Source organism: Culex pipiens, chromosome 1 (assembly GCF_016801865.2).
Source record: "Culex pipiens pallens isolate TS chromosome 1, TS_CPP_V2, whole genome shotgun sequence".
NCBI lineage: Eukaryota > Metazoa > Arthropoda > Insecta > Diptera > Culicidae > Culex > Culex pipiens.
The window spans coordinates 48,529,876-48,554,374 of record NC_068937.1 but is presented as its reverse complement, the minus strand read 5'-3'; the positions used below and the strand labels follow the sequence as shown (position 1 = coordinate 48,554,374).

Genomic DNA, 24,499 nt, shown 5'->3' with positions numbered 1-24,499 from the left:
AAAATACAATCGAAATACAATACTTATTTATTCCAAGATGTTTGCACGAAAACAAGTTCCCAAAATCGTGAACAAGCGTTCATAAAAATGGGAACCACGAACAAAGTGTTCAAATTTTATGCTAGGTTTTTCAAAATCGTACCATGGGATTTTTTTTTGTTTTTTTATGATCATAAATTTTAGTTACGGAAATTGCTTTCCGCATAATTGATCGACGCCACCAACATCGTCAGCACAGCCGACAACAGTAACTCAAACTGCGAACAAAGCTAAACTTCGTTTACCTCACCGCGATTAAAGCAAGTAGCTCGATTAATGCTCAGTAAGCAAAACCTCAGTACCTCATGTGTGAGGCTCTGGGGGACTTTTCGATTACAATAAAAGCAGAACATTTTGGACAGTCTAACTAACCACATCGGCGTTTTTAATTTCGAAACAGCTTCCCTTCTACCATGGACGTATTATAACTTTTTATTTATTTAGTTTTTGGTGTGTTCTGAACAGTTGATTCCAGAAAAATAAAACATGTCATAAGAAATATAATTGTTGATACTTGCTTAATTGAGTTAGTCATTTTTACTGTTATGATATTTTTCCCCTGAAATTTTACGTCTTTTTCTCTGTGGTTCCAAAATATTTATAAAAATTTTAAAACATGTTAAAACAGCTTTTATTTGATAAAAAAATGCATGAGGGGGGGAAGGGGGGGATTGCATTGGCTTCATAACATAAAGTTAAATTCCATAAATGTTCGACTTTTTTGGATATTTTTTAGGGGAGCAAAACAAAAAAACACTTGAATTTAAGATAGGGGTGACTAAAGTATGACCCGCGAGGTGATTTTTTGTGGCCCGAGGACCTTTTTTCAGTGATCACGTAAAATGGCCCTTTGACCAACCTTTTAATGTTTAGTTTAAAGTTTTATTGTGAATTTTAATATTTTTGTTTATAGAAAACTTATTAGTTATCCATACTTTGATCCCGATTACACGAAACAAACAGATTGTTGAAAAATCTATCTTATTTCTAACAATTTTAAACGTTTGAAAGAACTGGAAAATAGTAAATTTCAAAATGCGTTATTTACTTTTATTTATATTTGATTAAAGTAGGCTGAGCCTCAAACTTATTTTGCACTTATAAACCATCCACCTCTGGATTTGATCATGACATTTGGGTTTCGAATCTGAGTGACTAATATCTGATTCAGACAGACCAAAATTTATTGAAATTGTTATGAAATTGTTAATAAATGCTTTTGAAACAATTCATCATTATAATTGCATTTGACTTTTACATAAAATTTTTCATTTTTCAAAGTTTGTGTCACTTTAAAAAAAAATCAGCATTTTTTTAAATTTCAATGAAAATACAAGCGCATTTGATTAAATACTTTTATTCATTTTCAATATATTTGTGAAAAAAACGATTGTCTTCAGCTAAAAAATGTTTCAACCATTCCTCGACCTTGGCTAGACTGTGGTATATAGGCTTCGTTAATACGCTTTTACCTTATTTTTATGTTTTTTGAGGCATGAATTTTGAGAAGCAAAGCTTATAATTTATTAATAAGTAATAAATAATAGTTTTCTGATATTTTTGTTTGCATGTGTTGCTTTTACAAATAATGAATATGATTGGAAGTTTACTTGAACAAAACAATAGGAAACATTTGATTTTTTTTGTATTGTATCTAGAAAAACATTAACTGACAGATGTGCCTTTTAGTATTATAGATTGCAATAACATAATTATTTTTTTTTCAAACAATAAATTTTTTACGTGGCTCGCAAGCTTATTTGAGCTTCAAATTTGCCCCATATTCAAAAACTTTGGGCACCCCTGATTTAAGATAATGCCAAATCTGTATCGTCACCTGAGGTGAATCGAGACACATGGGACGAATTGGGACAGCGGTTTTAGCCAGGTTCTTACACTAAATTTTGATAATTTCGATTGATTTTGGTTAGATTGGATACAGTTCAACTAAATTAACGCACCGATATCCTTATTTTAACCTTCTGAAAGCTTTAAAAAAGACTGCTGTCCCTATTCAGACAGTAGACCCCATTCGCCCCAATTGACGGTACCGGAGTTATTTTTTTGAATAATAGGTTTGGGAAAAATATTAAACGGTCTTACAAAATTTGAAAGTAATTTTTAAGTTAAACATCATTACAAAACCTAATTTCAAATCGAAAATGTTTTCCATTTTTTTTTTTGCATTTTTAGACTTGATCACACTCCAAGGTGGTGGTTGCCGAGGTATTTACCATTAAATTAAAAAAAAAATGTGCAAAATCAGTTATTTTCAGCTTCACCTTATTAGCACTCATTTTTCAGCCGACGTTTGCTGGGAACTATTGGTTCGATTTTCAGTGTTGAATGAGAACCATTTATGAAATTTTCTGCTTTTCGATAAACATAATTCTATTTTGTGTAAGTCAAGCCTAACTAACTATATTGGATGGATGTATCTTTGTGATTTTTTCTGCAAATCTTAAAATCAGTGACTGCCAAAAAGGGCAAAGTTTCATTTTTGCAATCTCACAGACAAAATCATGTAATCCAAACAACGTTTGAAACTCACGTTCACATGCTAATATCAATTTCAATGTCAATCGACCAACTAATCATTAGCTATCAAACTGACCACATGTATCGGTTCAAGAGTTTCCAAACCATTACCTGCCTGCCATAACCACCAAGACAATCCACGAAGAGGTGAGGAGAGTTATGGTGATAAATTAATTAATCCTGTTGTGGTTCAGTCTCAACAGGCAAACAAACAACTCACTTTGATATTGTTCCATCATCATCACCATCGCCATTGCAATCATCTCTAGTGCCCCATCCAGGATCAAGCATAGTGTCCTTCTGCCTCACTAACGACCACACACCATTACAACCCACTCTGAAGTAGATTTATTGGGTGTTTACTTCCGTTTCTCACTCCGGTCCGGCCCGGTCCAGCTGACGGGCCCATTCCGCTTCCGGCGACAATCCGGCTGTCGACAGCTCACATGTCGAACGCGTTGTTTGCTCTTCATCATCATCATCACTAATCGATGTTGTTTGCTCTGTTTCTTACTAACCTTTTCATCCTGAACAGGCCTGGCACGCCGTCCGGAATCCGTTCGAGTTCGTCAAGCCACCGGAGAAGATCCATCCCGTGACAGGTGAGTTATTTCGTTTGGGTGTTGGGGGAAAAAAGGAGAAAAGTTTGAGTTTCTTAACAAAATTGGAAACTAATCCTGATTCAGTTCGAGGGTCATGTAAGGTGCGAGTTCAACAAGTGTTCTGTCAGCTGCAATATCCAATAGCTTTTGTTGTGTGAACTTTCGAGATCGAAACTTGTTGTACTCTGAACATAGTTTCAGTCCGGGCAACTTTTGAGACGAACGTGACCAACACAATATAGGGAAAAAAATCAATGTCAGTAAATGTTTATGGTTTGCATTATTTGAAATCTGAGTTTATTTAAAAATTACTGTACTTGTACTTGAAATTGAAGACAAATGTGATCAAAACTCCCGAAAAAATGCCACTTAATTTAAGGTACTGTCACACAACTCCAGTATCACTAAACATTAACGTAAACCAGTCGTTGAGGAGCGCGCAAATGATAACGATTATGGGCTGGTTGGGATCAGAAAGGGGACACCGAGTAAACTTTTGCGTTGGGTTTTTCGTTCCGAGGGTAAAGCTTTTAACGATTTGCAAATACACCGGTTAACAGCCCCAGCTTAGCGAAACTAAAGAGATTGTGAAGGATGGCTTTCCGCGGGTAATCGTTATTGGATAAGTGATTACTTGAGATTTTCGCTGTCAGATTGTGGAAACTTGTCAGAAATTTAAATTTGTTAAATACAAATTCAATAACAAAACTTGCTTTGAAGAAATTCTCAATTAAACAGTGAACTTTTCATATTTTGAATCAAACATAAGTTTGTTGCCAATGTTTTTCAAAAATTCTGTTAACTTTAAACAGCTGCCAAAATGAACGAATTTGTTTCAGGAACGTGATTTTTTCAACAATGTTTTCTTCCCCCAACTCAACATTTTAAGCAGAACTAGGTTTTATTGATAAGAATTGAAGAATTTCAAAAACTGTTTCTAATGTTTTGATACACTTTCAAATTATTTTAAACTTAAAGGCGGTTCCAAATATTTTAAATGTTTATGTTTATGTCCCTTCCCTTCAAATTTGGTCAAAAAAATCAAAGGACAATAGAGGTGCAATTCACTGAAAACAATTTAAAAAGCATCTTCTTGTGTTTATAATCAATTTTAGCACCTATGAGATCGTTGAAAAATATTATGAATTTAGTTTTGAAAACTTTTGACTTGGGGCAAAGTCAAGGGACATAAACTTTGAAAAACATTTGCAGCGGCCTAAATTTGGTTCAACCCTCTACAACCTAACCCCACCTTTAAATGGGCTCCGATCTGAAAAAAATCTCCAAAAATCCATTTTCAACCAATTTTTGATCTTTAAAAAGCATTGGAAAGAAGAACTCTTAAAATTTTAGATTTTTTTTAGGGGTGGAAGTTTGACTTATTTTGTGTGACTTTGGCAACGCTTTTAAAAATGTAATTTTTTTAGGGGTCAATTTTGGCTGTGTTTTTTAACTAACATTTCCTATATCTTCAGTAAAAAGAAGTATTCAGTAATTTTTGTAGTGTCCCAGACTATGCCTCTGCACATTTTTTAACAATTTAAATGATAGTGGTGCCAGTCTGTAGTATAAAATGAGAAAAACAAATAAAAAATTGAAAAAGTGACTGTAAAAACATGAAAAAAAGATAAGCAAAATGTAATGATAGGAAGTGGTAGAATAGGCCAAATACTACCAAAAACAAACATAAACTAAACAACATAAATGCAAATTAAAATACTGAAAATAAAACAAGAGAAGTGAAGTTTTTTGTAGAACAAAAGTTGCTCAAAATGGCCACGGGAAAAATAAAAATCTTCAAAAAAAATTTAGGCAGTAGAGGGTTAAAAATCAACAAAGCACCGTTTCTTGAATAAAGCGGAAACGGAATCGACGTAACACCTTATAATGTGGCCCTCTTAAACCTTGCGGTTTCGTCAACGGATCCACAGGCGTGTATTGTTCTTTTTGCGACAAGACTCCGCCTCCCGGGTCTCCTAAGTGTGAAGGTATGGCACGGGGAGAGGGCACCGAATACCTATATTAACACTTAGAATTTTTGCGTCTGCCTCGGGATTCGAACCGGCGACCTCTGGAGTCCAGTGCGCGGTCCGATTGATCCACATAGGCTGAATAAAGCAGACAGTGCATCCCATTCTGTAGTAGAAATGCACACGTGTTGATACTTTTTGGTAAGGATTTTCCTCTTCCTTGTACAGTTATAAAAATCATCTTTAGACAATGATTGTTGATAAGGAAGCTAATGATTCACAAAATTATTTAAATTTGGAGACATATTTAATTAAAACCGGCATACGCTGATTTAATTTCGAAATTCGTAAAATTGAACTAAATACAGAGCATTTTAGAGTGATGTTTAATTTTCTTTGAAAATTATTAACAGGTTCACTGCCCATGTTCGCATAAATGTCCCATATGCAAAAACAGCAAGCTGAGAAAAACGCATTTTAAGTTTGTCCCATACATAAGGCTACGTGTTAAATTTTCACGAAAAAACTGGATTTCCTCCTGATTTCTAGAACAAAGTACTGGATGTTATAGGCTCTTTTGAAAGAGCACACAATTTTGAACCAAACTGCATCAATAACTCGAAATCGATGAAAATGCATATGGGACATTTATGCGATCAGGGGCAGTTCACCTTAAGCAAATCAGGACATATAAAAAAATTGGAACGATAGTTTTCATCATGAGCAATTCTCTACGAAATCGGCCGATTTCGACCATTTTTTTTTATTTGGCTCAAACTTTGTGGGAGCCTTTTCTATGACCAATGAAGCCATTGATTGATTCGGCAAAGTTGTAAATATGAGTGACCATTTCTGAAAATATGTTTTTTTAAAGTTCCGAAAATTGCTGTATAATTGTCTAAGAGACATTGAAAATTGGTTCTCTGGTTGCTGAAATACAGCGGCTTACAGAAAAAGAAATAAGAAAATTGAAGTTTTCTAAGTCTAACCCAAACAATCCTCAAATTTCTAATGTCGCAATCGATGTCTCAGCAATTAATGGTCCGGTTTTCAATGTTAAAAAATGGAACATTCGTGAAATTTTACTAACATTTCAAAAGAACCAAACATTCAATATTACGTTTGTAATTTTGTAAGTTCCGGAAGATTGTAAAAAGGTCGGTTTTTGTAAAAAAAAAACCTGTCTTGCTATACATTTTAAGACAGGTAATAAAAAGACCTTTCAACTCGTCCAAAAATTTGAAGATCTGACAACTCTATGTAAAGTTTTTAGCGCTTAAGTGTTAATTATACACTTTTCTGAAGATATTTGGATCGATCGACCACCTTTCGGTGGGTTAAATAACTTTTTTTTAATATATAAAAGAGGTGCATTTGAAGTTTGGGTACATGTTTTAGAATGTAGCTATTTCTTTCTAAGTAGTTCTGATCATAACCGAACGATTTTGCTGAAGATGGAGAGATTTTAATTATCTTCGAAACTTGAAGAAAAAATTACACAAAAAGTGGTAAAAACTGCAGCTAATTTTGTAGTATGAGTCTGAAAAATTATGCACAAGACAATGCCATTAGGCTAAAAAAGCATAGAACTTCAGAAATTGACCTTTAAATTCTGACGCATATTCGCTTTTGAGCAAATGGACGACCGAAAGCTAATCTCTTTTTCCATTGTTCGATGATGGTGAATGTCCTTTCTCCCAAAGAGAGGCTTTTGGAGTGCTTCACCGTCTTGTGTACTTTTTCAGTTTTTAATGGGGGTTCTTTTAAACTTTTTCTTACTCTTGCCTTCTATTTAATATTTATAAGTAATAACACATTCGATTGAATCACGATGTAACACACAGCTGAAAGGAACTCCAAAACTCTGTTATGTACCTAAATGAACTCATTGTAACTTGATTATTCACAAATAAACCGAATTGAAATTGATAATGGGGGTTCTATTTTCTATCTCTCATGTGCTTCACATGACTAGAATTGCTGCTTCCACAAGCTTCCGAAGAAAAACGTCCTAAATCTTTAAAAGGGTACCTGAACAGCTCACACGCATACTGAATTATTTAGTATGAGTATTTTCAGTTAAAAGGCAGTCACTCAATCCTTCAATGCAAACATCACGACATGTTCAACTAAATGCTCAACCCTCGTGAATATAAACATGTTCCTTTCCTCATAGGCTCTACTTTCCTACACCAGTTCAATTAACTCCATGTTATCCTTGACTGAAGCATTTCGAACAAAATTGAAGCCCTTGATGCATGAATTGACAGCGCACAAAAAGCCAATCTAGCTCTTCACCTCACTTTGAAGGGCCTAGGCCCTTTTCTGTTGAAAGAATTTGCGGAACGCCGAAAATTGCAAAAAGTTGGTTATATCTACTTCAAAGGTGATGCGAGATAGTGCAGTACACTTGCCTTTCACTTCCAGGTGGGAAGGTATTGTCAGTTTTCAGATGTCTATTTTAGAAAAAGATTGTTTTTTGGGTTCAACTTTAAAGCGATGCATTGCAATGGGTTGAATTATTAACGGATTTGAGAAATTATTCAAAAATTTATTCAGAAAAAAATGTTTCTAATATTTTGTTAAAAAAATGTTCTAAATTTCAATTCAACAATATGATAGTAATTCTTCATTTATTTCAGTTTCAGAAACTGCCCATTGTTTTTTTTTTGGGAAAACATAAAAAATGTGCTGAAATATGCGTAGCTCCCATGAAAAAAAAACGCTTGTTAGGTATTTGCTGTTATGCTAGCTTTCTGACAAATATGTTTCCCTAAGCCGACGTATTCGGACATCCGTCCGTCACCCGTTGATGGCCCTTGACAGGGCCAGTGAAAACTGCGAATTTTGAACCTTGCTGGGACGAACCAACACCAGCTTTTAAACTAATTGTTTTTTTTTAAATATTTTTTTGTTACCAAAAAATAAAAAAAACGCAGGAAATTGCCTAAAATAAATAAAATATAAAAACTTTGAATGATTTCTTGTTTTTTTTGTTATTTTTTAATTCACTCGTAATAAAAAACACAATGATCGAACTCTAAATATTTCAAGGAAACCCCCAAATGTATGCAAGTGAAAGAAAACTCCTAGAAAAACAACTTCTTTACCAACAACTCTCAGCCATCAGGTCCCGACCTCTCTGACACTCGTCAGCCTTTCACGCCCGCTGCCTGACGCTGGCAGTTGAATTGTTGCAAAGTGACAGAATATTTATTATTGTAATTTCTCCGTGGCCTTCTTCCACCCTCCCTAATCCTGGTGAAATGTCGCAGGAAAGAGGAGCGAAAAAAAGTGTCACAAAAAATCAGCGCTCTTCAAAGGAGCACACGACACTCGTTGAAACTCAACTGGCAGGCAGCCAAGAAGAAGGATGCACGCGCATATTATTACTTGGTCGTTAAATTGGATTTGAATAAATTAAACTTGTGTGCAAGATTTTCGGTGGTGATATCCGGAGTGTCACCAGGGAGGCGGGCAACAAGTTGGTGTGTTCATGGTCTCTTGACATGATTGTAAAGATAAAAGTTTATAAACTAGTCGTTTGGGTCATGTATTTTACATAAGCACCCGCAGTTGATAAAAATGATAATTTTGAATTAATTTTTGAAATTTAGTTTTAACTTTCAAACTTCTGAGCGTTTTTTTGGAACGAAAATTTGAACAATTTGTTCGTGGTTACGATGTCATGAACGCTTGTTCACGATTTTAGGAACCTATTTTTCATCGGGTGTGCTGCTTAAAAATGAAGAACACAGCAAAAAATCCGATGGTAAAATCGCATGCAAAAGCATTATTTAAGTTATTTTTGGGGTGTGCAAAATTTATTTATTTTCCTTTTGTACATGCCTTTTGTGTACACTCAACCCCCGGTGGTTGGTCACTTTTTCGTTTGACACCTTTTTAGTTTGTACCCCGTTGGTTGGTCAATGTCAAACTAAAAAGTGACGAATTGTCACTTTTTACACGGCGCTCATGTACACTATCAAAACAAACGTTTTGTAGTATGTGTGAACTCCGTGTAAAAGGGGTGTCAAACTAAAAAGTGACCCCGTTCGTTTGACAACAGTTGGTGTCAAACCATCGGGGTTTGAGTGTACATGTTTTCTCATTCAATATTACATGCTTTTGCTCACAAAGGTGATGTGCATGCTTTTGCATGCGATTTTACTCGGAATTTTTTTTACTGTGTAACATTTTACTACAGCAGGTCTATAATTTTGAGTAACTGCAGCGACAATTTTTATTTTGAGACCTATTCTGTCAACATTTTTCTTTTACCTGAGGAAAAAGCCCAATACCTCGACGATGTGGGTGACATCTGGATGAGATGAACTCGCATTTTTTATTTTCATCAAGAGGAACCTCTTAAACCGCTGCAGAAGTATGATTATGACAGTTACACGTTACAAATTTATCTCTCGGAAGTGAAGATGCTACCAATAACGTCTCTTCTTCCTCAATTGAGACCTGCACGTGACAGCCTCCTTCATCATCATGACGAATCCAAACGTTGAAATATCTCTTCTCTCAATTCCAGACTGCATGCAGGTGACATCCGAGGACGGTGAGTTCGTCTTCCGGAAGGTCGCGCCGGTCGTGTCCGCGCCCAAACATGGCCGCCTCATCGACATCCTGGGCAGCGCACCCTCGATGGAGGTTTGCGGCCTGTACTTCGTCACCGATCCGGACAAGATCGTCGAGGTCAGCGTGAAGCACCTGGACGTCAACTGTGACACCGGCGGGCTGATGTCCTTCGTGGACGGGTGGGAACTCAACGGGATGTACTTCCCGACGGAGCAGGACCACCCCAAAGGGATGGAGCAGCGGGTCGAGGAGTTTTGCAACGACCCGAAGCTGTGGCCGTACAGTCCCGTGCGGAAGGCGTTCCGGTCCAGCCAGAATGCGGCCCTGGTCCAGTACCGGATACCGATTAGCGGGTCGTTCGTCGTGTCCGTGCGGTATCTGCGCAATCCGGATCGTAAGATCAACCTAATACCGGTCTGAGTTTGAAATAATAAATTATTACTTTCTTACTTAACAGCTTGCAATGTAATGGCCGAAGGGGTTGCTCCGTACTACACGCTCAGGAACCATGGCAAGCACCGGAACTGTACGCTGACGGCCGTTTTCCCTGCGGTCATATCGTTGGTCGGAATCGACGTAGGAGGGCGAAAGGATGGGGTGAATTACGATGTGAGTCACGTTCGATTTTTATTTTCAACAAAATTATAGCAAAATGTTTTTGATTTTTATTGTCATATCAGATTTGATTTGAACAAATTATTCTGTTATTTGTTAACCATTTAAAAAAATCCGTTTCAATGCATTTGAATGATTTCAGATAAATTCAAGCAATTTACACAGTTTTACCAATTTAGAGCTATTTGAAACTAGATGATTTATTTTGATTTTGTTTAAGCAATAAAAATTAGATCAGCAATTTTTAACAATTTTATCCAACAATTTAGAACAATTTTGAATAATTTTAAACAATTCATTAACAATATTGAACAATTTTGAAAAATTTTCAATGATTTCAAACAATTTTTAAAAATTTGGTCAGTTTTAATCAATTTTGACAATTTTAATTAATTTTGAACAATTTTAAATAGTTTTGAACAATTCTTAACAATTTTTAATAATTTTGTGCAATTTTAAGCAATTTCAAATCATTTCAATTAATTTAAAACAATTTTAAACAATATTTAATTATTTTAAAACAATTTAAAAAAATTAAAACAATTTTAAACAATTTAAATTTTTTTAACAATTTTAAACAATTTCAAACAATTTTAAACAATTTTAAACAATTTTAAACAATTTTAAACAATTTTAAACAATTTTAAACAATTTTAAACAATTTTAAACAATTTTAAACAATTTTAAACAATTTTAAACAATTTTAAACAATTTTAAACAATTTTAAACAATTTTAAACAATTTTAAACAATTTTAAACAATTTTAAACAATTTTAAACAATTTTAAACAATTTTAAACAATTTTAAACAATTTCAAACAATTTTAAACAATTTAAAACAATTTTAAACAATTTTAAACAATTTTGAACAATTTTAAACAATTTTAAACCATTTTAAACAATTTTTAAACAATTTTAAACGATTTTAAACAAATTTAAACAATTTTAAACAATTTCAAACAATTTTAAACAATTTGAAGCAATTTTAAACAATTTTAAACAATTTTAAACAATTATAAACAATATTTTAACATTTTCAAACAATTTTAAACAATTTTAAACCATTTTAAACAATTTTAAACAATTTTAAACAATTTTAAACAATTTTAAACAATTTTAAACAATTTTAAACAATTTTAAACAATTTTAAACAATTTCAAACAATTTTAAACAATTTTAAACAATTTTAAACAATTTTAAACAATTTTAAACAATTTTAAACAATTTTTAACAATTTCAAACAATTTTAAACAATTTTAAACAATTTTAAACAATTCTAAACAATTTTAAACAATTTTAAACAATTTTAAACAATTTTAAACAATTTTAAACAATTTTAAACAATTTTAAACAATTTTAAACAATTTTAAACAATTTTAAACAATTTTAAACAATTTTAAACAATTTTAAACAATTTTAAACAATTTTAAACAATTTTTAACAATTTTTAACAATTTTAAACAATTTTAAACAATTTTAAACAATTTTAAACAATTTTAAACAATTTTAAACATTTTTAAACAATTTTGAACAATTTTGAACAATTTTAAACAATTTTGAACAATTTTGAACAATTTTGAACAATTTTGAACAATTTTGAACAATTTTGAATGGCCCAAACAGAAGCCGCTAAACTTTGTACAGATCACCAAGGATTTGCAGAAGCACTATCCTGGGGTGGTCGAATGTACCAAGCTGAACAAGAGCAAGCTCCGCGTGATCGTGAACTCCGCGGTGCAAGCGAATCAGATCGTTACTGATCTGCGGTTCAGCATTGAGTACCGTGTTTGGATTCCGGCCCACAAAGTCGAGATCGACGGCGTGGTGACCGATGACAGTCTGTCGCTTGTCGACCTCTCAAGGGCGGTGGGACGCTTCAAGAACCCTAAACTTCCAGCTGTGGAGGTACTCGAGTGCCGGCAACTGGGCAACGTCACCACCGAGGGTGGCCAGAAGAAGTTCATTCCTTCTGCCTCGTTCCGGGTGACTTTTGCCGGGTCAGCTCTTCCGGACTACATTGAGTTGTACAAGCTTCGGCTTCCAGTTCGATTGTACGTTCCGCGAGTGATGAGCTGCGAAAACTGCCAGCAGTTGGGACACACCAAGACCTACTGCAGCAACAAGAGCAAGTGCTCAAAGTGCGCCGGCCCCCACAAGGACGTGGAATGCCAAAAGCAGGCTGAAAAATGCCTGCTTTGTGGCGGGGAACCGCACAAAACTCGGCAGTGCCCAAAGTACAAGGAGCGCGAGGACAAGATGAAGCGATCCTTGAGGGAACGCTCTAAGAAGTCCTTCGCGGAAATCCTTAGTCAGGTGACCCACCCCAATCGCTTCGCTCCTTTGGCGGACGAAGATTCGGGGGACGAAGATTCCGATGTGGAGGTCCTCTTCCAGAGAGACGAGGAAAGTGACTCTTCCGGGCCAAACCCGAAGCGCAACAAGGCTTCCAAGTCCAGAAAAGCCGCTGGCGGCAAGGGTAAGGAAAGTGACTCGTTGAACTTCGAGGAGGATTTTCCTTTCGGTCCGTCGGGTAAGCCCAAGCCCGCTCCGAAGCCGACACCAAAGCCGGCACCGATTCCTCTCAAGCCGCTGAAGCCCGTTCCCAAGCTGCCAAAGATCCCCCTAAATCCGGTTCCTCAACCGAATCCGATTACCGATGCCTTCAAAGGAGTCCTTCCTTTTTCCACAATCGTGGAATGGCTGTGCTCTTTTGTGAGTGAACCGACTCGTTTAATCATAAAGCGGTTTGAGCCTCTCGCTAGACACATCGGGAAACAGCTTGCTACCACGATGCCCCTCTTGTCGTTCATTTCCTTTGATGGGTAATACACCAAAAACGAAAAACGGCATCTCCTTTCTTCAATGGAATTGTAGAAGTTTAACCCCCAAGTTAAACGATTTTCAACAATTCGCATTCGAACGGGACTGTGATGTGTTTGCGTTGAGCGAAACGTTTCTTATCGGAGATGAGACGCCAGCTTTCCGGGGGTACAACATCATCACAGAGAGCAGGGCAGGACCAAATAGAGGTGGAGGCGTACTGATTGGGGTCAGGAAATGCCACACTTTTAGAAAGGTCACGCTCCCGAAGCTAGGAGGAATCGAAGCAGTCGCAGTACAGGCCAGGATCAGAGGACTGGACATTTGCATTGTGTCCGTCTACGTTCCCCCACAGGTGTCGTTAACTCGACAAAAGTTGTGGGGTATGCTTGAGCTGTTGCAGGCACCGCGACTGGTTCTGGGTGACTTTAATCTTCACAGCACCGAGTGGGGAAGTCACAAGACAGACCCTCAAGCATATCTGATTCATGAACTGTGCGACGACTTCCAGATGACCCTCCTAAACAGGGACAAGCAAGTTACGCGGATTGCAACTCCACCAACGCCAACCACGTCCGGTACGAAGGCGAGTGCCATCGACTTGTCGCTCTGTTCTAACAGTCTGGCAGTTCTTTGTGACTGGAACGTGCTTCAAGATCCTCGTGGCAGTGATCATTTGCCGATCGCTATTCTGGTTAGCCATGGCCCACAGCAATCGACAACGGTGGAGATGCCTTACGATCTGACGCGAAATATCGACTGGAAACAGTACGCGGAGGCAGTATCCATTGGAGTTGAGTTGCGAGATGGGTTGGCACCGCTTGAAGAATATGCGTATCTGGCTAATTTGATCTATGACAGTGCGTTACAAGCTCAGACAAAACCCGTCCCGGGACCGTACATACGAACGCGCCCTCCACTTCCCTGGTGGGACAAGGAGTGTACGGATCTCTCGGCGGCCAGGTCTGAAGCTTATGTGGACTTCTGCAAGTGTGGAATCCGAGCGAACTTCCAAAAGTATAGAGCTCTTGATCGCAGGTACAGTAATACTCTGAAGCGGAAGAAGCGAATGTACTGGCGGGAGTTCGTTGAAGGACTACCAGCAGATACGTCCATGAGCACTCTGTGGCGCGTTGCGAGGGCCATGCGTAGAGGTTCCGTTCCGAACGAGAGTGTGGAAAAATCGGACAAGTGGATATTGGATTTCGCCAAGAAGGTGTGCCCGGACTCGGTGCCGACACAACCATCATTCGACGTTGTTGATGGGAGCGATGCTAATCCTCCCTTCTCGATGGTAGAGCTCTCCATAGCACTATTGACGGGCAACAATACTGCTCCTGGTCCGGATAAGATCAAGTTCAGCTTGCTGAAGAATCTTCCGGACGTCGCCAAGCAGCGTCTGTTGAAACTGTTCAACACGTTGGTGGAGCAGAACGTAATTCCACACGAATGGCGACAGGTCCGGGTGGTTGCCATTCAAAAGCCCGGTAAGCCGGCGTCCGACCACAACTCGTATCGTCCAATCAGCTTGCTGTCGTGTCTACGCAAGTTGCTGGAGAAGATGATCCTCGACCGCCTCGAACCATGGATGGAACGAGAGCACTTGCTGTCTGACACGCAGTATGGCTTCCGGAGAGGCAAGGGAACAAGCGACTGTCTAGCCTTGCTGGCCACAGGGATCGACATAGCCCGTGGTAAGAAACAGCAAATGGCTTCTGTCTTCTTAGACATCAAGGGTGCATTCGATTCAGTCTCCATCGAGGTGTTGGGAGTAAAGCTGCGGCGGAGCGGTCTCAATCCGACGATGTGCAACTTCCTCATCAACCTGTTGTCAGAAAAACACATGCACTTTGTGCAAGGTGATCTGGCAATCACCCGGATAAGTTACATGGGTTTGGCACAAGGCTCACGCCTTAGTCCATCCATGTATAACTTCTACGTCAGCGACATCGATGATTGCTTGACCGGAGACTGCACCCTTATACAGTACGCAGATGACGCAGTGGTTTCAATCGCTGCCAAGAAGGAAGTCGATCTGCTAGAAACCTTGCAAGATACCCTGAACAACTTGGCCCATTGGGCAGTTGGAAAGGGTATTGAATTCTCTCCGGAGAAGACGGAGCTGGTCGTTTTTACGGGGAAGCATGAACCGCCGCAGCTCAATCTTTCTCTGTCGGGAAAGACTATCGAGCAGTCGGACCACTTCATGTACATGGGTACCATCTTTGATCAGAAGGGAACATGGGGGAAGCACATTAACTACCTGAAGCAAAAGTGCCTGCAAAGAACTAACTTTCTGCGCAGCGTCTCTGGCAACCGGTGGGGTGCTCATCCTTCTGACCTGCTTCGACTGTACAAGACAACGATACTCTCGGTGCTGGAATATGGCAGTTTCTGCTTCCAAACAGCTGCGAAATCACGCTTGTTGGTTCTCCAGCGGATACAGTACCGAAGTCTTCGCATTGTCTTGGGATGCATGCACTCAACTCACAACATGACCCTCGAGGTCTTGGCGGGAGTGTTGCCTCTGCGAACTCGTTACTACGAACTGTCTTACCGGTTCCTGATCCGGTGTGATTACAGGAATAAACTGGTAATTGACAATTTTGAAACGTTGCTGAACCTTCACGTTGAGTCTCGGCGCATGCTTTTATATTATGACTTTATGTCATCGTGGGAATGGAGCCCGAGCACAACGGTACAGCGCACGCCTCCGTTAACCAGCAGCACCCTGATTGGCTTCGACACGTCCATGAAAGCCGATACTCGCGGTATCCCAAACCATCTTCTGCGGGGAGTTGTACCGTCGATCTTCGCATCAAAGTACAGCCATGTTCCTCCAAACAACAGATTCTTCACCGATGGCTCCAAGCTCGACGGCTGTACGGGCTTCGGTGTTCATCATGAATCTCATCAGCTGTTCTTTAAGCTGAAGGACCCGAGTTCGGTTTACGTCGCAGAGTTAGCCGCGGTTTACTGCGCACTGCGAATCATCGAGACCATGCCACCTGACCACTACTTCATCTTCACCGATAGCTTTAGCTCTGTTGAGGCTATCCGGTCTCTGAAGCCGACCAGGGAGTCTGCGTTTTTCCTCACGGAAATACGCAAGACTTTAAACAACCTGGCGGCTCAGTCCTTCAGCATCACGGTGGTATGGGTCCGCGCTCATTGCTCGATTCCGGGTAATGAGAAAGCGGACTTGCTCGCCAAGAAGGGTGCTGAGAGTGGAGACATTTTTGAAAGGCCAATCAGCCTACAAGAATGCTACGGTTTTCCGAGGCAGCGTGCGCTTCTGGATTGGCAAAATCAATGGGACGACGACACCAAAGGACGTTGGATGTATTCCATACAACCTAAGGTGCAAAGAAAAGCCTGGTTCAAGGGAATGGACTTGACGCGTGGATTCATCAGAACGATGTCCCGCCTTATGTCGAACCATTACTTGTCCAAGGCTCATCTGTACCGTATCAACATGAGTGATACGAACTTATGCGACTGTGGGCAGGGTTATCAGGACATCGACCATCTCGTATGGGCGTGTCCAGATCACCAGGCTCACAGAATTAAGTTGAAAGTTACCCTCAGGGCCCGAGGAAGACCACCAGAAATTCCGATGCGAGACGCGTTATCTCAACTAGACCTTGATGTTCTCTATCCAATCTATCAGTTCCTCTTAGATTCCAATATATCTATTTAGTTTTTCTTCCAGTTAGTTTTCCTTCAGTTAGTTTTCCTTCAGTTAGTATAACTCGCCTTCACACAAAGCCGTCGTTTCTGGTTGCACCGGAAGCAAAGCAAGAACGCCCCAGCAGCTGGACACCGAGTTGCGGCTGAGGACAAAACGCAAAGGCCAGCAGAGCCAACCAAGACCCCTACACAATCCCCCTTCCCTTCCCACGCCTTGTCTTTAACATCAATCCCTTCCCTACTAACCCCGAGTAGGCCGCGGGTAATCGGCTCCCCTCCCACTAACATTTACACACAAGATCCTCTGTAATTATTAAGCCAAATGTAATTACAAAAGCCGACTCGGTCCTAACCAGGTCCCAGTACCGAAAAGGACCTAATAAAAATAATTTTATGAGAAAAAAAAAAAAAAGAACAATTTTGAACAATTTTGAACAATTTAGAACAATTTTGGACAATTTTGAACAATTTTGAACAATTTTGAACAATTTTGAACAATTTTGAACAATTTTGAACAATTTTGAACAATTTTGAACAATTTTGAACAATTCTGTAACAATTCTGTAACAATTTTGAACAATTTTGAACAATTTTGAACAATTTTGAACAATTTTGAACAATTTTGAACAATTTTGAACAATTTTGAACAATTTTGAACAATTTTGAACAATTTTGAACAATTTTGAACAATTTTGAACAATTTTGAACAATTTTTAATAAATTTTGAACACTTTTAAGCATTTTTAAACAGTTTGAAAAAATAATAATTAATTTTTAACAGTTTTCATTAATTTAAATCCATTTTAATATTATTTTTAACAATTTGAAACAATTTTAAACAGTTTGAATTTTTTAAATTATTTTATAACAATTTTTAACAATTTCAAAATGTTTTCAACAATGTCAAACAATTTTAAACATAATAAGTTTATAGGTTGTTTTAAACACAGGACTATTCTTAATTCGAATTAAATCTCCCCAAATGTAATGAAATCTAATGAAATCTAATGAAATCTAATAAAATCTAATGGAATCTAATGAAATCTAATGAAATCTAATGTAATCTAATGAAATCTAATGAAATCTCATGAAATCTAACGAAATCTAACGCAATCTAACGAAATCTAACGAAAAAAATCAAATGAAATCTGATGAAATGTAATGAAATCTAATGGAATCTAATGAAATTTTATGAAATCTAATGAAGTCTGATTTTACTGAAACCCTAACAAAAATCGACTAAAAACATTTTTTTCACTTTTTCTAATCAAGTGCGACCGACCGGACTCCACCGACCGGCTGGACATTGGCGGCTCCCCGGGCCTGGACTCGAGCGACATGGACAAATCGGCGGCCGTATGCGGCAAAAGTCTGGACGCCGGCCCCGAGCAGGCCATCTTCTGCGAGGCCTCCTCGGTGCGGCTCGTTTCGAGCGGTCGCCATGCGAACCAGGCCATGGTGTCCGTCCGGATGGCGGATGAAAATGACATCCCGCTGGCCACCGTGTTGTGTGACATGCGACGGAAGAAGAAGAAGTAAGGCGTGTGCGGGGAAGTTTTTCGCGCGGTCCAGATCCAGCAGCCAAAGAGAACCAGGAACATTCGAAGGGAGCACACCACAGCACGGAGGAAAATTCACCAAAGAAAATTGTAAAATATAATGACATCACGAACCCCTCTGATTCTGATTCAATAGCAGAGAATAAGATTGCACCATGAGTTTCTGAATCTCCTAAGTTTGACAGCTAAATAACTTTCAGTTTTGGATGAGAAAAAGGGAATTGAGCTAAAACTAAAGAGTATTTAGAAATGAGCCGATATTTATTTGCAAATATTCACAATCATCATAAAAAGAAAAAAATAAAGTCAAAACAAATGCATCACAAGAGTAAAAAAACACACACAAATTGTATAGACAAGATGAAAGTAAACTAATAGAAATATAAATTTTAGTGTTAACTTTGACAGCTCTGTTTCATTCAAAAAGTCACAACTCTTCCCTTTCCTTCCCTCCCACCAACCGGTCGCAAACCCTATCGTCTCCGTATTCGGTCCGCACCACAGCACACAGCGTTTCACGCAGGCAGTCCTCGTCGCAGCCCCGGGTCAGCATCGGGTCGGCGTTTTTCTGCTTCAGCCGCCAATAGTCGTACAATGCTTCGTCGGAGCCGGCCAGCCGTTGGAGCAGCTGGTCCAGCGAACGAGGGCTGAGGTCCGTCAGGTTGTAATGCTCGCGGAACGAGTACTCCTTGAACCAGCGGGGAGGCTGGTCCGGGGTGAGGTTGGCCTCAGTCAGGTTGTAGATCCAGGTTTCTTGGTCGAGGATTTCCTGAAAAGTTTGAATTTAAAATGTTTAGCAATTTTAACAATTTTCAACAAATTTTAGCAATTTTTAACAATTTTTAACAAATTTTAACATTTTTTAACAGTTTAAAAAAATAACAATTTTGAATAATTTTTAAACAATTTTTAACAACTTTAAAAAAATAAAAGTTTTCAACAATGTTCATCAATTTTAACAACATTTAACAATTTTTAACAATTTTCAACAATTTTCATCATTTTTCAAAAAAAATTATCAATTTTTAACATTTTTCAACATTTTTTTAAAAACATTTTTTACATCTTTTTTTCAATTTTTAACCATTTTTGAAATTTTTTAACATTTTTTAACAATTTTAAACAAATGTTACAAACTTTTAACATTTTTTAACATTTTTTAACATTTTTTAACATTTCTTAACATTTTTTAACATTTCTTAACATTTTTTAACATTTTTTAACATTGTTATAAACTTTTAACATTTATTTACAATTTCAAAACAATTTTTAACATTTTTTACAATTTTTTACAATTTTTAACCATTTTTGAATTTTTTTAACATTTTTTACATTTTTTTACAACTTTTAACAACTTTTACAAACTTTTAACATTTTTAAACATTGTTTAACAACTTTTAATAATTTTTTACAATTACAAAACAATTTTTAACAGTTTTTTTACAATTTTTAACAGTATTTAACCATTTTTGAATTTTTTTTTACATTTTTTAACAACTTTTAACATTTTTTAACAACTTTTAACATTTTTTAACAACTTTTAACATTTTTTAGCAATTTTTAACAGATTTCAACAATTTTAAACAATTTTTAACAATTTTTGGCATATTTTAACAATTTTTAACAATTTTTAACAACTTTTAACAAATTGTAAAAAAAATTAACAATTTTTTACAATTTTTTACAATTTTTAACAATTTTTAACAATTTTCAAAAAAAAATTACAATTTTTAACAATTTTCAACAATTTTTAACAATTCTAAACAATTTTTGACAATTTTTAAAGAATTTTTGCATTTTTTTATAATTTTTAACAGTTTTTAACAATTTTTAACAATTTTTAACAATTTTTAACAATTTTTAAAAAATTTTAACAGTTTTTAACAATTTTTAACAGTTTTTAACATTTTTTAGCAATTTTGAACAGCTTTCAACAACTTTTTAATAATTTTTAACAATTTTCAACCATTTGTAATTATTAATCAATTTTAACAACATTTAACAAATTTGAAACAATTTTCAACAGTTTTTAATAGTTTACACAAGTTTTATCAATTTAATCAATTTTAAATGATATGAATTATTTTAAAAATAAATTCTAACAGTTTTCAAAATTGCGAACAATTAAAATTATTTAAATAAGTTTGATAAAACTTGATTTTTTTTTATAATTTTACGCATTTTTACAAACATTTTTTTTTGTGTTTTGTTGTTTTATATAATTTTGAAAGATATTTTTTTTATATTTCGAAAAATTTATGATTATTTTCAACATTTTCAACTGCGTTACCCATTCATTTTAAAATGATTTGAAACAATCACAGTTTAGCAACATAATTTTGATTTTTTGAAAAATATTGCTGATAATTTTAACAAATTTGTCACAATTTAAAACATTTTTTCAGCAAGTTTGAAATATTTTTTTACAATCATCTAATATTGTTTTAATACTCACAAAGCTCTCCCCATCCACGTAAAACACCTTGTAGTTCGGATTCAGTCGCGTAAAGGTCGTCGTTGACGCCCCGTTCCACGCCACGTTCACCGCTGCCGTCGGATCGTCCTTCCGGTAATACACATTGAACTCATCCAGGTGCGAGTGCCCGTTGAACTGCCCCTGGATGATGTGCGCAAACCGCTCCACGATCTTCCGGTACTCCCGGGTCCAACCTACGTAGCAGTAGTTGTCGTACGACGGCACGTGACCCAGGATGTGAACTTGCTCACCGGCTTGTTCCGCGCCTTGGAGCGTGTCGTGCAGCCACTGGAGCTGCCGGATGTAGTAGTTGTCACTGAAGAGGAGCCACCAGTTGTGCACGTAGCACGGGTTGTTGTTCAGGGCAATGATCCGGTGACCTAGCGGAGTGATCGCAGTGTAGTACGCTCCGTCGGCAATGGTTTGCTGGATGGTTGGGTCTTCGGGTAGCCAGTCTTCCCACTGTTTTGCGACGAAGTCGTAGAGGTACTTGGAGTTGAGGGTCGCTGGGACGTCGTTCGGTGCGTACAGGTTAGCCGGATGAGCTTCGTGATTACCGAGAATCGGATAGAGCGGGATGCCGGCGAAGCGTTCCTTCAACAGCTGGAAGATCTGCACCATGGCTTGCTCGTTGCTTTCGAGCGTCGTGTTCCAAGTGAAATGGTGAATGATGTCCCCGGTGAAGTAGACCGCAACGACATCCGGATGCTGCTTGCGTATCTGCTCCATGACGTCGACTACGGTGTGCCACGGAGTGTCACATTCGCGGTAATCACCCCAGAAGCCGGCGGCGTTGCTAGAATCGGCCGGATCGAGGTCTGGGACGTGACGGCAGCATGCTTCCGAACCACAGTCAGCGTTGACTCCAACCTCGTAATCCGGATCGTAATGGATGTCAGTAATGTGGATGATGGTCAGGGGTTCTCCCGCTGATCTAGCCGTCGATACCTTAGACGTCTTCAACGTGTGACGCGACTCACTTATGACCACCTTTGGGTAGCGATCCTCAAGCAGATTGGAACTCTTTGCAACACAATCTTCCCCCTGGAACGCCACTTCGCAAACCCGTTCAGCACTTGGCAGGTATTGCAGCTGGCTCAAGATAAACAGCATCATATCGGAATTCAGCTCAACCAATCCATCACAAACGTAGCTTTTTAAGTTATACAAGTGGCAAATGTCTTGAGCCAGCTTCACCAACTCCCCCTTCTGCTTGCTCTCCGACTTCTTATAAAGCTCCAAAAACGTATGACTCGCCGATAGGCAGGTCAAGCAAACCTTCGGACTCCGCGCGTGAGGCATCTCGTCCAGCGAAACCCGGATGTTGGACCGCTTGATCAGATCCAGCAGCCGATCAAAATTTGCCGATCGTTGACCGGTGGACTGGTAGTGCTCGAACTCCTCCAGGAATTCGGCTTTGTACTTGGCTGAAAAATATTCATCCAATTGATTCTACCGCAACACTTTGCAACGAATTTGGAAGGTAGACTCACCAATCTGAACCTCAACGGCCACATTATCTCCACCGATGATTGTACTGTCAATTAAAGTTGAACCCAGCACGGCGGACAAAGTGATCAACAATAATGCAAAACACACCACAGAGGACCTCATCTCGACAGTCCAGTTGCGGCTTTGACGGTCTGGCGTCGACTGAGTCGAAGAGTTTGGTTCGGGAGAAAGGTACAGCGATTGTTGGTAAGCTCGAGCGATACTCGGTGACCCGAGCTTCGTGCTGTGTAAATATTGTTGATAAGTCGGCTTTAAAATGGAAACAAAGGCACCTTATCGGCGAAAGCGGGGGTCCGGGCTGGGATTACGTTACAGTTTGTTTATGGATTGTACAATTTGAAAATTCGTCAGTCCTGAATATTTTTTTGACTTATTATTTCACTTCAGTTAGTCGAAATAATGTAAGTTTAAGGAATTTTACAAAAGTAAAACGAAGAACTGCTCAATTTCGAGCAAAATTAAGGGGGTCCAATATAGGACAACGAAAATTCTAACTTTTCCAAAAGTGTTACACAGCAAAAAATCCGATGGTAAAATCGCATGCAAAAGCATGCACATCACCTTTGTGAGAAAAAGCATGTAATATTGTATGAGAAAACGTGTACACAAAAAGCATGTACCGAAGAAAAAAAATCAGGTCTGCTCACCCCAAAAATAACATCAATCCGGCGAGAGTCATATTCAGATAACCAAGTCCGCGCCCCAACCCACTCGGCCATTTCGCCGCAATGGAAATAGTTGGATCTTCACCGATGTAGATGTAGGTTCCCCATAGAGATATCCACGCGCGAGAGTGTGTTAGTTTGTAACAAAATTTACACGCAGACATAGGCAAATCGAGTAGAATGATTCGTCTGTCAAAATCAGCTGTGTCCTTTGTTATACCACGAGCACGTGGTAAACAGCTGGTTTTTACAGGCGACTTGTCTACTCGATTTGCCTTTGTCTGCGTAAAAATAGTGTAAACAAAATCAGCTGCTTGAAATTCAGCCAATCACAATCGATCAAAACCAAAACAATACTTTAAATACAAATACTAACACAAGATCATCGTGTGCGTGAGAGAAACCGTGGAGATCTCTATACATCGTATGCAGTTAACACATTATACGACGTACGGAAAACCTACTGTTACAATGGCATTGATCCGGCTCTTTTCATAGCGGCGAGATAGCCGAGTGGGTAATCTTGGTAATCTGAATATGACTCTCGCCGGATTGATGTTATTATTTTTGCTGTGTAGCCAAACACTTGAATTTTAAATGGTGTTGAAAAATATTAGTACATACAAACGATATACAGGTTCTCGCTTGCTAGTCGTGCACGCTACCACTGCGCCGGCCGGCCAGTTGAATACGGGAGTGTTTTTTGTGCTACTCGTTCTAGCCTCGCTTCTCACCCAAACGGTGGCCGCATGATTGTGATGCATGGCGGCATGAAAGTATATCAGAATCTGCATGAAAACTGTCCTCATGCATTTTTTGCGATTTAGGGGTATGACATTTTTGCCCGTTACCGACAATTATCGACATTACCGACGGCTTTTTGGTTGTATTTCACAAAAAAAAAACCCTTAACAGAACGAGGATTGAACCTCCAACTTCTTGAATAGTAATCCGACACGCTACCACCGTGCCATGGACGCTTGATGGAAAGAGCAACAACATATTCTTCTCTTTGGAGTGTTGCTCGAGGACGGGCCAGCGTTATATGTGTTGGTGGGAACTGCAGATCGCTGAAATGTTTACACGCGGGCAAAAATGATCTACGGGCTTGCTGCAAATTTTTTTATAAAATGTGACATTTTCTGCCGCAAATCCACTGTTGCAAATTTTGAGATATATTTTTCCTTTGGGTGTAATGATTGAAATATATGCAAATAGCTTGATTACAACAAGTATTTATTGTATGTTTAAGACAAAAGTTTGCTCAAATACACAGTTTACTTCATTTTTGTAGGTTAAACTACACAGCCAAAAAAGTAGTAATCCAGCTGCGTGTAAAAGGCCTTTGTGTAAAATAAATATTGCGTTATTTTATGCAATTTTATGTGATTTTACACCCTGAAATATGTACCCCATCAGTATGGGAA

General features: G+C 38.2%; 2 protein-coding genes across 2 annotated transcripts in view; one reads left to right on the top strand and one right to left on the bottom strand.

The window, feature by feature from the left end:
• LOC120416400 (corticotropin-releasing factor-binding protein) overlaps positions 1-18,824 on the top strand; it is a 53,905-nt gene extending 35,081 nt beyond the window's left edge. The window contains exons 3-6 of the mRNA XM_039578146.2: positions 3,113-3,179; positions 9,690-10,130; positions 10,194-10,345; positions 18,133-18,824. Coding sequence (XP_039434080.1) covers positions 3,113-3,179; positions 9,690-10,130; positions 10,194-10,345; positions 18,133-18,399 — 927 coding nt within the window. The 3' untranslated portion in view covers positions 18,400-18,824. The remainder of the gene's footprint in view (positions 1-3,112; positions 3,180-9,689; positions 10,131-10,193; positions 10,346-18,132) is intronic.
• Positions 18,662-22,563, bottom strand: LOC120416399 (sphingomyelin phosphodiesterase-like). Its single transcript, XM_039578145.2, has 3 exons — positions 22,389-22,563; positions 20,875-22,322; positions 18,662-19,188 (listed from the first exon to the last, which is right to left on the bottom strand). Exons 1-3 carry the CDS (start codon positions 22,507-22,509, stop codon positions 18,847-18,849), a joined length of 1,911 nt encoding a protein of 636 aa, XP_039434079.1. The 5' UTR covers positions 22,510-22,563; the 3' UTR covers positions 18,662-18,846.
• Between the last annotated feature and the right edge of the window lie 1,936 nt (positions 22,564-24,499).

Excerpts from the sequence above, each read along its gene's own strand:
- LOC120416399 (XM_039578145.2), bottom strand. The coding sequence starts at position 22,509 with ATGAGGTCCTCTGTGGTGTGTTTTGCATTATTGTTGATCACTTTGTCC. Across the intron at positions 22,323-22,388 it reads GGCCGTTGAGGTTCAGATTG|CCAAGTACAAAGCCGAATTC; the intron begins GTGAGTCTACCT and ends AATATTTTTCAG. Across the intron at positions 19,189-20,874 it reads ACGTGGATGGGGAGAGCTTT|GAAATCCTCGACCAAGAAAC; the intron begins GTGAGTATTAAA and ends CAAACTTTTCAG.